This window comes from Neovison vison, chromosome 4 (genome assembly GCF_020171115.1).
Source record: "Neovison vison isolate M4711 chromosome 4, ASM_NN_V1, whole genome shotgun sequence".
Lineage (NCBI taxonomy): Eukaryota > Metazoa > Chordata > Mammalia > Carnivora > Mustelidae > Neogale > Neogale vison.
In genome coordinates, this window is record NC_058094.1 from 134,266,842 (window position 1) to 134,284,053 (window position 17,212).

A 17,212-nucleotide genomic window follows, 5' to 3' on the forward strand; every position below is an offset into this window, starting at 1 on the left:
CTATGACCCAGAAATTGCACTCCTGGGTATTTACCCCAAAGATACAGATGCAGTGAAAAGAAGGGCCATCTGTATCCCAATGTTCATAACAGCAATGGTCACAATAACCAAATTATGGAAAGAGCCAAGATGCCCTTCAACAGATGAGTGGATAAAGATGAGGTCCATATACACAATGGGACATTACTCAAAGTTATTTTGTTAAGAAGGCAGCAAAGTAGAATACGTTATGGCAGCAGAGGGGGTGGCGAACGCCATGAAATATTTTAGAGTCTAGGTCCTTAATACAAATAAGCTACATACTCTATAAATTAAAATAACAAAAAAATTAGCAAGGTTATCATGAAACCAGAAGCTTTATAAATGCATGCACCATTCTGCAAAACCACATGAAGTTATGTATCCGAATCATAAAAATGTTCTCACCCTTTGACCTAATCATCTCACTGCTGGGAATGCATCCAAAGGACAAGATTCGAAAACAAATACAGGCCGTACACATGGTAATGTTTACTGCCATCTTACTCAGGATATCCCCCCTATGTCCCTCACTGCTGTCATCATAAATTCCAGCAAAGTAGCAGACACAAGTTATTTACAAGACTACTCTCCCCTCCACCCCCCAGACTATGAGCTCATTAAGGCCGGGCACCATCACTTGACTCATCTTTGTCTCTGCAGTTAAACAAGGAAGATGTGCCTCAATGTTTTCTAAAACACACGTGCCCACACAGATGTATGAGTACACACGTGAGCACGAACACAACTCTCCAATAATCTTAAGAAAGAAAAAAAAAAGAGCCCAATGGTCAACAAAAGACCATGTTTCATTATAGTGTCTCCCCAGTTCCTGCATCAGAATACAAAGCGATTAGGACTCTTGCTTTGGAGATGAATCAACAGGGCCACAAACTTGCCCTAAGAAATAGGCTAGAGAAGGTTTCCCAGGTGAGGACAGTTGAATATGTGTCTTCACAAAGAGGGGAGACGAAAGAGGGGCTCCAGGTCTGGCCCTCAGCAAGATCGAATGTACCGGGTAAAATGGAAATGGTCAAGCCTGGTGGACACTAGTTTGTGACCAGAGTCCCTGCCTGCCTGAAATTCGTGGCCAAATGCAGTCTAACTTTAGGAAACATTAAAAACAAAACAAAACAAAAAAGCCACAGTCATACGGCTTCTGTCTAGAAGTTTAACTCAGAAAAGCGGTTCTCCATCATTATCCACTTGCCACCGCTTTGGGGCAATATGGGTCTCGATTTATTCATCTCAACAAATAGGATTCTGTCCCAAATGTTTGCACACAAAAGTGTCCTTTAGAACTACTGACAAATTTCCAAAGAAGAGTGGCTAATGCAGAGATTTCAGGAGGAGATGAAAACAAATGAAGCTTCTGGATTTAGGATTTCACACTCTACCCATTCTTCCTCTTTGGCTAAGTTATCAGAAAGGAGAAGACCTGAGAGCCGTCCGAGCTTCTCAGATGACCCTGAGGATCTAAGCCTGGATTGAGCAACCTCTAACCCAGAGTGAGGGCCTCTCAGGAGAGGGAGGAGGAACACCAGGGGAAATTTGAGACCTTCTCTAAAGAACAAATGATTAAGGGAGCCCGGTGACTCAGTTGGTTAAGCGTCCGACTCTTGGTTTTGGTTCAGGTCATGGTCTCAGGGTCATGGGAGTAAATCCCTTGTCAGCAACTTGTGCACCAGGAGGAGTCTGCTTGAGATTCCTTCTCTCTCTCTGCCCCTCCCCTGACTCACACTCTTTTTCTCTCTCTCTAAAATAAGTAAATACAATCTTTAAAAAGAAAGAACAAGTGACTGATGCTCACTGGGCTTTATGAGCATTAATGGGATGCCATCTGCATCACTGTTCCCACAACACCAAAATGTAAGTAAAACAGAAGACACATGAGGAAGACACGTTGGCATACTGGAGTTGAGCTCTTGATCTATGCTGGGAAATGCTAACCGAAGTTGAATAAAACATTCACAATTATTCATTTGTTCTTTCTTAAAGACTTAAAAAAATAATCTCTACATCCAACATGGGGTTTGAACTCACAATACTGAAATCAAGAGTCACATGCTCTTCCAACTGAGCCAGCCAGGTGCCCCTAAAATTTTACAATTGTAAAAAACATCATTTATGTTATTGTTCCTAGGCAAACACTTCACTAGGAAGTCATGTCTGCTGAAAAGCAAAACTGGGGTATATTTCTCTTTGTAGGTCGAATTTATTACACTACTCGCTCTTGCTTTGTCTTCTAGGAAGCTTACAGTCAAATCTGCTGCTCGCCTGTCCTAGCCGGTGTGTAGGGTGATGGAGAGCATAAATCCTGAGCAACGTTTTTGACTGGCCAGGCAAGTCATTTTCTTTCTGCCCTGATATTTCCATTTTTAAAATATTGTTACATGGTACTTATTTCTCTAAACTCTAAAATCTCTAGAGGAACACCAAGTATAAAATAAGGCATTTGGAAGTGCATCCCAATCTCTGAATGACCTCCTATATGTCGAAGCCTCGCAGCTTCTCTTCTTACACTTGACCAAGACAACAGAGTGAGAAGACACAAGCCTGAAATCATTGGTTCTGCAGGGGCAGTCCCTGCACCGGCAGCAACAGAAACAGAAGCATGCAACTCTTGATCAATGCGTGGGGTTCAAGTCCATGTTGGGCATAAAGCTTACTTTAAAAAAAAATGCAAATTCTCAGGCCCCAGGCCAAACCTTCCAGATTAGGAACTTCAGCAGTGGTGCCCAGAAGGTCTGTTTTTCGTAAGTCCTGGAGGCTATTCTGATGCTCACCAGGGTTTAGCTGGGTGAAAGGCGCATCCTGGAGTCTGGGCTCCCACCTGAGACCTGCAGGCACCTAGTGACCCTCATTCTCCCTGAATTCGCAGCCCCAGGCTGTGGGAAGTTGAATCATAGAAAGGAAGAGTCTAGAATGACTACACGGGCGCCATTGAAGGAGGCAGAGAGGTATCCACAGAGCAAGTGAAGAATAACTAGGCAGGTGTTGTGTGGGGAGCTGACTTCTGTTCCAGGTACAGGGTATCTACAGCACGGAAGTCTACGAGGAGCCATCCACCTGGTTGAGTGTGTATGTCTGTCTTTCCTGACAACCTCCCAGCTCCTGAAGGTCAATAACGGTACATGCTTAGAAGGGTCTCAGCTTCAAGAGACCTAATGAGAACATTTCATAGTTATCAAAAGCACCAGACCAGGATCTGAAAAGGCAGTCTCTGAGGAAAGACGAAAGAAAATGTATTCTTACTAGCCTTAGGAGTGAGTCAAGGCAAATTACAAAAATTACATTGTCTTTTTTTTTTTTTTTAAAGATTTCATCTATTTATTTGAGAGAAAGAGAGAAAGACAAAGAAGGCACAACAGGGGGAGCAGCACAGGCAGAGGGAGAAGTAGACTCCCCACTGAGCAGAGAGCCTGATGTGGGGCTCAGTCCCAGGACCCCAAGATCATGACCTGAGCCAAAGGCAGATGCTTAAATGACTGAGCCACCCATGTACCCCAACTTTGTCCATCTTTGAGGACATATTTTATTTTGAGGTATATTTTAAATACCATAAAACTCACCTATTATAAGTACACAATTTAGTAATTTTAGTAAATTTATTTAATTTTGTAGGTATCATAACAACTGATTTAAAAATATTCCATCACTTGAATAAATCCCCTCATGGCCATTTGCAAAGAATCCCTCTCTGACCCCAGAGCTAGGCCATCAGTGAGGGGTTTCTCCCTATGTATATCTGACTACTCTAGAGCTTTCAAAAAATGGAATCATACAGCAGGCTGTTTTTTGTGATATGGAATGATTTGTCTGAGGTTTGATCCTTTCTAGCACATATCATTTTTCATTTTTTATTGGTGAATTATATTATATCATGTGGTTTTACCACATGTTTATCCATTTACCAGTTAATGTACATTTGGACTATTTCCATTTTCTTTTTTTTTGTTATTAAGGATAATACTGCTATGAACATTTACATACACATCTTTATGTGGACATATGTTCTCAAACTTGTGGACATATAGTAAGTTTTTGTTAAATATCATAAATTTTTTGTTTACAGTGCTTGTTTAATGCTGTTGTACTCAAAGAACATACTTTATGTGATCATACTTTATATTAATATTTTAAGACTTATTTTATGTCCTGACAAATGGTCTGCCCTAGAGATGTCCATCTGCACTTGTAAAGAATTCTCCAGTGGTTGGGTACTATTTTCCATACATATGTCAGGTCAAGTTATTTGAGTGTCATTCAAGTCTTCTATATCCTTGCTTATTTTCTATCTAGTTTTTCTATGATTGCTGCATTGTTTTTTGCAATTTCTAACTACAATTATTTGAAGTTTCTATTTCTCCTTTGAATTGTATCCATTTTTACCTTATGTGTTTTGGGGCTGTGTTATTAAGTGCATATACATTTTTATTTGTTTTCTGTAAGCTTCCTGGATTTTAATCTTCTGTTCATCCCTGACTACCTTTATTATGTTAGATAAATATTTTTAGTGTGTCATGTTTAATTCTCATGTTGATTTTAATTACTCTTCTAAGAATTAAAATATGCCTCTCAATTTATCACAATCTACTATAGAGTAATTCTAATTTAATTTCACAAAAACAGGAAATCCAATTTTCTTTCTCTCATGTCTTTGCACCAAGAATAGGCCGTGTCACAAAACTGTAATATTATGGAAGTTGTGGGGAGTGGCAGTACCCAACACTCACTGAGAAGATATGTCTCTCTGATCAGTGGAAGGAGGAAAAGGACACTGAGGTCCAAAGAGAGGTGGGAGTCCCCATTATGGTTTACTTTCTTTTTTATCTCTCAGCTTTGTCTTTATGTGTTGGAGTTGTTCAATCATTTATCAGATTTATGTGTTGCATTTTTCCCCTATATATTTGGGTTGCTTTGCCCTGGCTTAATAAGTGTTGTTGATGAACAGAGGTTCTAAATTTTTTTTAAAAGACTTATTTATTTATTTGACAGAGAGAGAGAGATCACAAGTAGGCAGAGAGGCAGGCAGAGAGAGGAGGAAGCAGGCTCCCTGCTGAGCAGAGAGCCTTATGCAGGGCTTGATTTCAGGACCCTGAGATTATGACCTGAGCCAAAGGCAGAGACTTAACCCACTGAGCCACTCAGACACCCCAGGGGTTCCTAATTTTAACAAAGTCCAATTTATTAATTCCTTTCAATATGATTAATGTTTTCAGTATCCCTTTAAACTAATCTTTGCCTACTCAAAATCATAACAGTGGTCTCCTATGTTTTCTACTAAAAGCATTATTAGTTTAACTTTCATATTTAAATGCTATCTGGAATTGATTTTTTCATACAGTGTGAAGTAGAAGACCTGGTACTTATGTCTTATATACAACCTAGCACCATTAATTGAAAAGATCCTCCTACCCCAGTGTACTGTGGTGCCAGCTTAATCACACATCTTGTGATCTTTATGTCTGTGTCTTTTCTGATTCTTTTCTTCTCCCAATTGTTAGTATTTTTATCTTTGAGACAATACCACAGTACGTGAGTTACTTCTGTAGTGCACATTTTCCAGCTTTGTTGCTCTCCTTCAGCATTTCACTGGCTAGTCTTTTAACTTTAATATTTCCATGTGGATTTTAGAATCAGTTTGGTAATAGCCACACATGTACACACATACACAGCATCATTTCTGTTGTCTTGTTTTTGCTTTTTTTTTTTTTAAACTGAAATTGTGCTGAAACAAGAGCTTCCTTTGAGGCAGAAGGACATTTTTTACATTATTGAGTCTTCCACTTATGAACATGTTATATCCTTCCATTTACTTAGGACTTCTTTAAATTCTCTCAATAAATTTAAGATTTTTAACTGTGGTAATCTTGCAAAATTTTGTTAGATTTACTTCTTTTTTTTTTTAAAGATTTTATTTATTTATTTGACAGAGAGAGATCACAAGTAGGCAGAGAGGCAGGCAGAGAGAGAGAGGAGGAAGCAGGCTCCCTGCTGAGCAGAGAGCCTGATGCGGGACTCGATCCCAAGGCCCTGAGATCATGACCTGAGCCGAAGGCAGCGGCTTAACCCACTGAGCCACCCAGGAGTCCCATAGATTTATTTAATATGTATGATGTTATTTGAAAGATTAGTTTTTTATATTTTTACCTTTTGTTTCTCGTATTTATTTTCTAATTTAAATTCAATTAATTAACATATTATTAGTTTCTGAGGTTGAGTTCAGCGATTCATCAGTCTTATATAACACCCAGTCCTCATTATATCACATGCCTTCCTTAATGTCCATCACCCAGTTACCCTATCCCATAACCCTCCTTCCCCTCCAGCAATCCTCAGTTTGTATCCTATGATTAAGAGTCTTTTGGGACATCTGAGTGGCTGGTTGACTGCCTGCCTTCAGCTGAGGTCATGATCCCAGGGTCCTGGGTCAGGTCCCACATCAGGCTCCTTGCTCATCAGGGAGCCTAATTCTCCCTCTGCCTGCTGCTCCCCTTGCATGTGCTCTTTTGCTCTCTCTCTCTCTCTGAAAAATAAATAAATAAATAAATATTTTTATTAGGAAAAAAAAGAGTCTCTTATGGTTTGCCTCCCTCTCTGATTTCATCTTGTTTTATTTTTTGCTTCCTTCCCCTATGATCTTCTGTTTTGTTTCTTAAATTCCACATAAGAGTGAAATCATATGATAATTGTCTTTCTCTGATTGACTTATTTCATTTAGCATAATACCCACTAGTTTCACGTCATTGCAAATGGCAAGATTTCATTCTTTTTGATGGATGAATAATATTCCACTGTGTGTGTATAATAATGGATATATTTTATATATTAATATAAATGAAAGATTATTTTTCAATTCATTTCTATTGGTTGCTGGTATATAGAAACATGACTGATTTTTACATATTGACCTGTACAACAATTCTGTATCAAGGATTAATTCTGATACTTATAGTTTCCTTGATATTTTTAATAGACAAAATTCATGTCATTTCTAAATAGCAACCGAGCATTTCCAAAAGATTGGTTTTATGTCTCTGGTAAAGATTTTGGAAAGATTCGATGGTGAGGCCAGTGAGAGTAGGTTGTTCCTTGTGAAAAGGATCCTGATATGAATCTCTCTCCTCTCTCTCACATGCAAACACACACCATTCAGTTCTTCCCAACTCACTACATGCAGTTTAATTATTTTATCCTACTCTTTGAGATACATGGGGAAAAAAAGAAACTCTAATTCTTAGTCAATGTTTCTCATATTTTTCATGAAAGTGCTTCTAGTAATCTGAAGTCTCAGTATTTTTCTTACAAATTTTATGAAAATTTTCATTTTCTTCTCCAAAAGGCCATATTTATTTTCTTGGAGAAATAAAGTTGCAAATAGCTAATCGACCCTGGGACAATGTGGGGGTTTAGGGAACTGACCTCTGTGCGGGCTAAAGTCTGTGTATAACTTTTGACTCCCCCAAAACTTAACTTAATTCACAGCCTACAGTTAATCAGAAGCCTTAGCAATAACACAAATAATTGATTAACACGTATTTTGTATGCTATATGTGTTGTATTCTGCACTCCTACAAGAAAGTAAGCTAGAGCAGAGAAAATGTTAAGAAACTCATGAGGAAGCAAAACTACATTTATAGAACTGTCCTGTATTTATTGGGGAAAAAACCCCCTGCATATAAGTGGACCCGCACCATTTAAACCCATGTCGTTCAAGGGTCAACAGTATAGTTAGTGACCATGACACTGTCATGAGATGCACAGTCTCTTAACTCAGGACTTTAGTGCTCTTGAACTACCTTCCACCACCTTGGGCTATTCCCCTTCAGAGAATCAGAGCGGATCCTAGCAGGGCTCAGAGTCAAGGTCGTGCCTTGCATGAAGGAAGAGCGTGTGCGTGTGCAGAGCAGATCGGCTTCACCTCTGCCGTCATAGGTGCTCTGAGACCAAGGGGCTTGCGTGGCATTAGTGCTGTGAAACTCACCTCTGAGGTGCCCCTGTCGCCAGAGCAAACCTGAAATCCTGAAAGTCCGTATAAATAACATTTGCTGTTTGTATCACTGGGGAAAAACAAAACAAAACAAAACAAAACACCCAAAAAACCCAAAAAACAAACAAACAAATAAACAAAAAACCATGCCACACAAGCCATTTTATGGAAAGAAAATCCTTGGCAGACTCATCTATACCAGTCATCAAAGTGGAAATACTAAGTCATACTTGGTTTGTGATCTTTTATTTGTATCCCTTGCATTCTTGCAAGGGATACAACTTTTGCTCCTCTGACATGAGTGACTTCGGCAGCTTGCTACAGATCTGAAATTTTCCCTCTGTCAGGAGGAGGAGGTATTCAGTGCTACAGGGGAAGACATTAGAGTATGCAGAGTAAAGGCCTGTCTCGCAAGATTGGGACTCAGAATCTTCATACTGCATCCAAGCCACTTCTATCCTGGCATCTAATTTTCAGTAAGGCACTGGTTTTGATGTCTACAGTCTGTGAGCCCACTAGTAGTATTTTCTTATGACACCATTGTTTTGTGCATGCGGGGGTGGGGGGCAGAGATAGACTACCATAAATTATTTGCTAATCTCAGTTAATTACTACAGAGCATTCACATTCCATAGAAATTCTTCTCATTTTCAGACCAATCTTTTGGTAAGAATTCAAAACACCATTTATCCTGTCAGGGTCAGAATACTACAGGCAGCAGAAAGCCATTCCATCTGGTGAATATGGTATATGATCAGGCTCATTTAAACTTCTTTCTCCTTGGCACTCCTGAAAATAAGAAATTGTTGATGTTTTGACATAATTGGATCAAAACCTTTTAATACAAATCCTTCTTGAATCTGTAATCCTTCTTGAATCTGTTTTTTTTTAAAAAAATATTTATGCTTCTTCTAAGAATCTCTAATATGCCATCCCCCAAATCCTGCTCTTTTCCAGCCAGTGCTGTCTCTCAAAGTAAGAATCCTTAAAATTTTAGCATATGCACACCAACAAAGAGTTAATTCAAGAACAAACAGGTGACTGTCACAGGGGAGGGGCTGGGGTATGAGAGAAAGGGGTATAAACTTTCAGTGATGAAATCAATATCCTGGGGATGAAAAAAAAAAAAAAAGAAGTAATCCAGATACTTTCTAATCATAGTTCACTGATTCTCTACCCTAACTGGGATAAATCCTAAGAGCAAACAGAACTGCAAAAAAAAAAGTCTTGAACTCTATTCAGTAGGCTTCATGCTGGCGTTGGTATAAATAGAAGGTCTCCAGCTTCTATGATGGGAACGAACAAAGAAAGAAATGTGCTGATGGCATTGGGTTATATACAGAGATGGGGGAATGTGGGGACAAAGACAGAGACCAAAAGAGATAACAGCGAAAATGGCAAAACATTTGCGATAGGTAAATGCAGTGGAAGGTCTACACTTGTTCATTGTACAAGGATTTCAACTTTTCTGTGGGTTTGGAAGCTATACAGTTTCAAGGACTAGCACTTCCTCAGAGACTGAAACCACATCTTCCCAATTTTTGGAAATATCCAAAGACACCCTATCAAATGCCAAAACATTGTTTCTTACCGTGCTTCTTAAGAGAAAACACACTGTATCTTGGATATTTAAAATAACCAAATATGTGAGCACCCCACATTTGAGCCTTCTACTGAATAGCCTGACTTCATGAGAGGTTTCTTGTGCAGTGCACTCCCCTGCCCACCGGCAGGTACTGCGACCTGGATAGGAACCACCCTGATTTCCTGAGGGACGCCACAAGCTCACCAGTTCCTCAGCAGGCTCGCAGCACTCCACACGCCTCCAAGGGCTGCTGGCCTCTCTACCTCCCCTCCCTTCCCCAGCCCAACTCCATTCTGCTAGTCCTAACTGACACCTGCAAAGAAAGGCAAACTGATGTCCTTCCCACCCCATAGCTGGCGGGGAAACCTTATTTGTAAAGTCTGCTCAGAAACTCCCTCCATCTCAGTCTCATGGAATCATGCCTTGTGGTTTCCATTCTTCACGATGGGTGTGCACGGAACAGCCCACCCCACAGCAGATACACTCCCCGACAGCTCTGACACGGTCCATTCTCGGACTGCACAAGCCAAGCCTCATAGGGTGACCCCCCGACCCCAGCTGTGGTGAGCTTGCTCTTCGGGGACCTTCCTTCTTCCACTTTCACTGGAAACTTACATTGGAAACTTAGTGACATTCCCTCTTCTGTTTATTTACAGTCGTGGTGAAATCTGGTGTCTGCCTGTACCTCGAGCAGGCAGGGCATCCTTGGCACCCCACGGCCCACAAAAGTTTGATTGTGGAAACTCCGAATCCCCCCAGACTCTAACAATAGCCCCTGTGTTACCATCTGCCACCTACAAAGCCCACATTTCAGGGCCTCCTGCGTGGTCCAGCAACGCCGCAGTGACCAGTGGACCACCTCCTTCTTCGGAGTCCTCAGGTCAGGGATACGCTCTCATCTTTCTGAGCCAATTTGTGGCTTTGGCCTTGAGTCCTAGCACCATGTACTGTGGCCACGCAGACATTCCCCTCCCACATCCCTCTTGCAGGGAAGGGACTCAAGCTCTTGAAGAGGTGAATCCAGAGCCAGCTTGCTTCCAACCCAATGGCCTCATCAAGCCTCCCTCGAGAGCCATCACGGCGAAGCCCACTGTCCCTGGGAACGCACTCTTGTCATATACCCTCTTAAAATGTGATGCCCAGGACGGCACTCAGTACTTTAAGGTACAAAGTCATTCTCATTGTTCAGGATGAGGAAACGCTCTCCCTTTCTAAATTATGATCAAGGACATACTGCCATTTCTTTTCCATAAACCAGATGAGGCTTTTGATCTAACACCAGCTCTCACTGGAGAGGGGGTGCTCTTCCTGCCTAATTTACTTATGAAAAATATTCAATTACGTCCCAAGTTTAATTCACTTAGTAATGAAAAGTAAATGAGCCCAACCAGCATGTTTGATTTGTCTTGGAAAGAGAGAAACTGCTTTGCAAGAACAAACAGAGTTAAATGAAAATAAGTGACTCTCCTCGCTCTGGAAATGGAAATTTCTCCCCAAAGCACTTCTTGACTCAGTCTGTGGAACACGGGGACTGATACCACACCTCCATGCAGAAGGGCTCCCGAGTGTGCCCCAGGGCCCAGCGGCTACGTGGTGCAGTCATGAGGGTGTGCAGACACGTGTTCGAACCCACATGCACACATCTTTCATCCTCCACGAAGCAGACCGTGAACTTGGGGTGAACCCCCAGGCGGCATGGGGGAGGCCGCCCCACGCTCCACATTCGCCTCACGTACCGTTTTTGCAGATGGGGCAGCACTGGTCAGGCTCGTACACGGGGTCCACACACTCTGTCTGAGGACACGCGGACACGGTGCACAGCACCTCCCCGTTGGCTTCGCAGCGGCACCGTTCACACGGAGACACCTGCAACACAAGCCCACGGTCAGGCTCAGACCTCCCGCCATCCTCCCCGGACAAACTCAGGTCCCCCCCACCCTCCGCCATCCCAGGATCTTCTGTGAAGACGCCCGAGTGTCTTAGGAGTGTCAAACACGATGCATCCCCGTGGTTTGCAAAGTGCGGAGCCAGGGTGCTGGAGCAGAGCGGGGTTCCCTCCGAAAGCCCCTTTTGCACAGCTCTGCCGGGGCCACCCAGCTAGTCGGGGACACCGCCACACAGGAGCCGAGCAGATAGCAGAGGGGGATGGGACCGGGTGAAGGAAGGAGGTACCTAGCCAAGAGGTGGCTGAAGGCAACCTCAGGGAGCCCTCACAGCAGCAGTCAACCAAACCCTCGCCCAGTGTGCTGCTGCGGAAGCAGACTCGGGGGCAGGCAGCTTGCCAAGGGGCCTGATTCCAGAGCCAGCAGGTCTTCCTTTTCTCCCCCACTGCCTCCAGGGGGCCCTCCCTCTGCCACTGAGTGAGCGGGGGCCTTCTCTGTGCTGCAGCCCGGCAGCTGGCCCAGATTCTACCTCTCGGGTCATTCCCATCAAGCATGACGGCATTCCTAGAAGGGTTGCATGACACCAACTCCATCGGCCACGGCCACACGCAGGCTGTGATGTAGATGATTTTTTCCCCCCTGGAAATCACCACTAGAGTGACTGTCCATGGGGCTGACCCAGGACAAAGCAGAAATGGCACATGGGGACACAGCAGTCAGAAGCAGGAGCCACCATGTGGAAATAGACGCTTTAAAGATAGTGGGGGGGGGGTCAGGCAGAGCGTCCTGGACTGGGGGGTCCTGGGTGCTCCGCTCTGCACAGCACACCCTGACTAACCAGCACTTGAAAGGGAGAGAACACAAATAACACTCACGGACACCTCCTTCGTCTAGCCAAATTTAAGATCCCAAATTTCTACCAAATACCCTGGTTATTTCATGAAACAGAAGCTCATTTTTTATTAAAACTTAGTCTTTTGTCCAGCTCTAGCCCTCAGTCAGTCTGGCTGGGAGCAAGGGCTGAGGCTTATCTGTGTGAGTGTGAGTGCGTGTGTGCGTGTGTATGTGTGTGAGTTTGTGAGTGTAGGTGTGTGAGTGGCTGCATGTGTATATGTGTGAGTTGTTGGAGTGTGTGTGGGTGTGAGTGTGTCAGTATGTGAACGTCAGTTTGTAACTGTGTGTGTGTGTGTTTTTGTGACTGTGTGTGTCAGTGTGTGAGTTTGTGACTAGGTGTATGTGTGAGTGTGTGAGAATGAATCACTGTGTGCTTGTATGTGTGTGTACGTGTGACTGTGAGTGCATGTGTGTGACTGTATGTGAGCCTGTGTATGTGTGTGAGTGTGTAACTATGTGTAAGAGTGTGTGCGTGTATTGTGAGTGTGGGGTTTGTCAGAGTGTATGTGTGTCAGTTTATAGGTGTGAGTGACTGTATGTGTAAGTAAGTGTGTATTGTGAGTATGGAGTTTGTCTGAGTGTGTGTGTATGGGTGTGTGGACTGTGTGTGTGTGTACACACGAGCCTGTAGAGTGAGTGAGTATGCATCTGTGAGACTTCAGAGCGGCCCAGGGTAACGCTCTGAGCTGGTGTGCAGGACAGCCTTAGAAGCTGCTGCCAGTCTTGCAACAACACAAGGCACGATTTCCAGGAACACGGTGGCCACCGTGAGGCTCTCATGATGCTGTCACAAACTTTGTTCTTTGCTGCTCTCTTTTCTTTCTGCCCACACTAACTCCTTTGTCAGCCTGTAGCATCCTTCTGTCAAGGCTGCATTGCCTTAGCGAGCAGGAAAGAAAAGGATCTGGAGTTTTAACAGGAGAGACCTTGAGTTGCAAGAGACACAGTTCATTGTGTGTCCGAGCCTTCAGTGTGAAGTGTCGGATCGAAGCCACACAGCACAGACAGGGCAGGGTCCATGGTGCGGAGCCAGGCCCCCGGCCCCAGAAGAGGTGAGGACAGTTCCATCTGGAGGGCAGGGTAGTCCAAAAGGAACAAAAAGGTCAACAATCACTGGGGTCTGTCTTCCAGAAAGGGGCACAGCCTGACACCACCCCCACACCGCCTGCGCTGTGGGGATGCAGGAAAAAGCCCCGTTCTGCTTTGGGAATTTGACAGAAGGGGAGACCAGGTCTCTGGGCTGTCCCCGAGGGGAGCTCCAGGAAAAACCACAAAGGAGCAGACGTGAGTCCCAAAGACGGCAGACACTAGGACACAGGACCGGAGGCGGCCTCACCCTGTAGCTCCCCACATGAGGGAGTGCATCCTGGGCCAGACAGCCCAGAACCAAACACTCCTTCTTGCTCCTGGCTCCACGACCTCCCCGTGTCCACGCAGAGAGCGAGGCATGGACGGTGCATGCCCATGGCCCTGACTGCTCCCTTTGGAAAGATTCTGCAACTTGATCAAAAGTTCTGCTGGGAACTTTGCTATCATAGAACACTGAGAAACCCTGATTCAGCTTTTTGGAGATGGGTTCATGTCTCAAAAACAGGAGTTTGAGGGATACCTGGGTGGCTCAGAGAGTTAAATGTCAGGCTCTTGGTTTCAGCTCAGGTCATGATCTCAGGGTCCTGGGATGGAGTCTCATGTGCTCAGCATGGAGTCTATTTGGGATTCGCTCTCTCCCTCTACCCCTGCTTGCCTGCTCTCTCACTCTCCAATCAATCAATCAATCAATCTAAAAATGTATATATAAGTTGAGGCTCAGAAGCGGGACCACCACAAACAAGAGTGTCACACTCAGGCCTCACCTCCTGCCACTTGCTCTGCCCGTCCTCACCACACCCCACACCAGGCTCCTGTCCCTCGTCAAAGAGCTCTAGCTCTGCTGAGTCCCACACAGAGCAAAGTGGCCAAGCCCTGCCCGTCTGCTCAGAGAACACCGTGGCCACTGCAGTCCCATCTGGGCAAAGGCCCCCACACCCTGTTCATAGGTTTCCTGCCTGCCCTGAGTCAGAGCTCCCCATCTGACCACAGTTCCCGGAACTGCCTGCCCAGGATGGCAGTCTCCCATTGGCAGCAAGGTCCCAGGGCATGGGGGGAGGGTGCATTCCAACCCCAGAGAACTCCAGCTGAGCCCCTCTGCCCCTCTGTGCATGTCTAGCTCTGATCACCGAGGGTCAGGCTTCACCCCACTCTCCACTCAGAAGCACAGTTATAACAGGCTCCTCCCCTCACTAAGTCCATCACCTTATTTCCCACCAGTGCCTCATACGGAGCAGGAAAGTTCACTAAAGTGCAAACCACTGCCATTGCCACCACTCCAAATACCTAGGTCAACTCAGTGGCTGGACCAGGAAGTCACAGCCACATGAGCTCAGTGTCACCACGTCACAAAGGAGAGGTGTGACAGCATCTCAAAGGGAGGTGTGACAGCACCCCGCTGCACTCGGGACAGCTGTTCTCCCTGCTGCCAGTCCCACCCCACCCCTGCACCCCCGACTCCCATGCAAGCGTTGTCCCTGGGTCTGTCGCAGACAGACCTCGTAGAGCTGACTCCTCTACAAGGCAGTTGCCGGGGCCCTCCCGTGACTGAGATGGGGATGTGGGGGCTGCCCAGAAGACAGGAAGCCACAGCCCAGGATCCAGCACGGGCTGTGGCCTCAATACAGAGGTTGGGTCAGCAGTCATGGGGTGCATCTGGCATTCCGGGTGCCCATAACCCTCTTTCTGGCTCACTTCATTAAGCCACATATGGATGGAGTCCCTGCCCCCCCCCACCCGCGGCAGCAGGTGCAGGCAGCTGACTCCAGCAGCCGGACTCTGGTGGAGGTTTGGCTGCCCTGTGAGGAAATTCTGACTGTAGCCACCAGGTCGGAGCAGCCCCAAAGCTGCAGAGTCCTCACGCGCCAGCACGAGCACCAGATGGCTTCCCGCCGTCCCCATGTTCTCCATCCCGCCATGGAAGCTAAACTTGACCATGCCCGTGCATCACTGCGCCTGTGACCAGCAAGGTGAACTTGCCAGTTGCATTCCTGCAGTCAGATAAGGCCATCCTTTCTCTGCTTCCCACGCTGTTCAGTCCCCCAAAGATATTTTAGCAGGGGTCACCTCGTTCTGAAACAGCAGCCCCTCTCCTTAGCAGGTCACAGCCTACATCCTGGATGGCAAGCCTTCTGACGGGAACACCCTTACCTGCAATCCTCCGGGTACAAACCCCGGTTCTCCATAGACAGGATTTAAACACACAGCCTAGAAGAACAGCTCAGCATGTGAGGAAAAGTCCCCATTCTCGAGAAACACCCCCCCACACCCCGCGAGCCAGGAGGAGACAGGACTTGTGTTGGGGAAAGAGAATAGGAACCGGGAGCGAGACAAGGTCTGTGGATTCGTGCAATCACCCCTGTCCTGAAACCAGACTGACAAATACCGCTTCCACCATGTTTCTGGAAGGTAAGAACACAGGCGGGAGCTGGGCTGGTGAGCACGACTGCCAGCAGGCCAAGCACCCCAGGCCCAGCCTCAGATCCAGGGCCGCTGGCCTGCCTTACTGTGCCAAGTGGTCATCTTCAATGTGCATCCGAGAAGGTCCCCCTCCAACCTGAGGCAGTGCAGTGAAGGAAGTCCCTTCCAGCCTGTGCTCGGCGAAACCACCGTAAACACAACGCATGGCAGAAGCTCCAGTGCTATTACCTTGAGGGCAGCTCGTAATTAGACCCTCATAATGCTCGATAATTATCCGCATATCTCCATCACATGTGTGTTGGCTATAAGGACCATAAAGTAATGATTGCGCCTATTTCTTAACAAAGAAGTAGGAACAGGAACCGTCATTTAGTGGGACGATTCTCAAATGTGAAATGACGCCTGCTTAAATGGATATTGCTGAAATCCAGTGCCCCATACGTACAGATTGAAGATCTCTACAGGAGGGGGACAGAGGTTGAGCGGGACACGTCTCAGCGAGGATTACATATGGCTTCCCATTTATCACCTATATTTTACGTTAATGAACTCAGGTGCAGTGAGGCACCGATTGTAGGAAACGCTGCCTTGTATGATTTTACAACTGTGATTATAATCATTATCACCACGAGAAGTACCAGGCTCTGAAATATTGCAGAAAGCATGTTGAATAGGGAATCCTGGTCTTGTCCATGGCCCAAATCTCTTTCCACTCTGGAAGGCACAAGCTCGCTCCATCCTTCCTACAGATCAGGTTCACATCACACACCAGAAGACCCACCTGCTCTCCTCAAATCCACTTAAACTCACCCTCCTGTTATATGCTGCCACAAAGGGCCCCTGGCAGGGGGAGGGGGCAGACAATGCTGTGCGTCCCCTGAATCCCATGTTGCCTACATGGCAACCTCTGCTATACTGGGATCTGGAACTTTCTGCTGGGATTGCTGGAGGAAATGCCATGAAAGCCCCGTGCCATGAAATGCATGTGCTCCTCGTGGCCAGGGGACAATTCCAGGCTGGGTGCAGACGCTTCCTTAGGGACAGACAAGTGGAAGGCAGAACATTCCCGAACAATTGTAGGGTTTTCACAGATGGGCTTAATTTCCACACAGAGAAGAAAGAGAAGAGGAGCTAGTAGCGTAGAACCTTCACAATGAAAACCTTCACCGTCGGATAAAATTTTCTCCCTATTTCTGTTTCACCCATCAGCAGAGGTGTCCCACTAATAATCCCCAAACTGTTGGGACACTGCAATGACACGTAAGATTCACATGAAAACAAAGGACGCTGAATTCTGGGCTTCCTTCTCCCTTCCTCCTTCCCCGTGCTTCC

The 17,212-nt window shown here is 45.5% G+C and overlaps 1 protein-coding gene across 2 annotated transcripts in view; it reads right to left on the bottom strand.

The window, feature by feature from the left end:
- Positions 1–17,212, bottom strand: part of VWC2 (von Willebrand factor C domain containing 2) — a 103,852-nt gene that overhangs the window by 71,601 nt on the left and 15,039 nt on the right. For both annotated transcript variants that reach the window (XR_006384125.1, XM_044244507.1), the window contains exon 2: positions 11,333–11,462. Coding sequence is in view for 1 of the 2 variants with exons in the window: in XM_044244507.1 (XP_044100442.1) it covers positions 11,333–11,462 (130 nt within the window). In the remaining variant the exon portion in view is untranslated. The remainder of the gene's footprint in view (positions 1–11,332; positions 11,463–17,212) is intronic.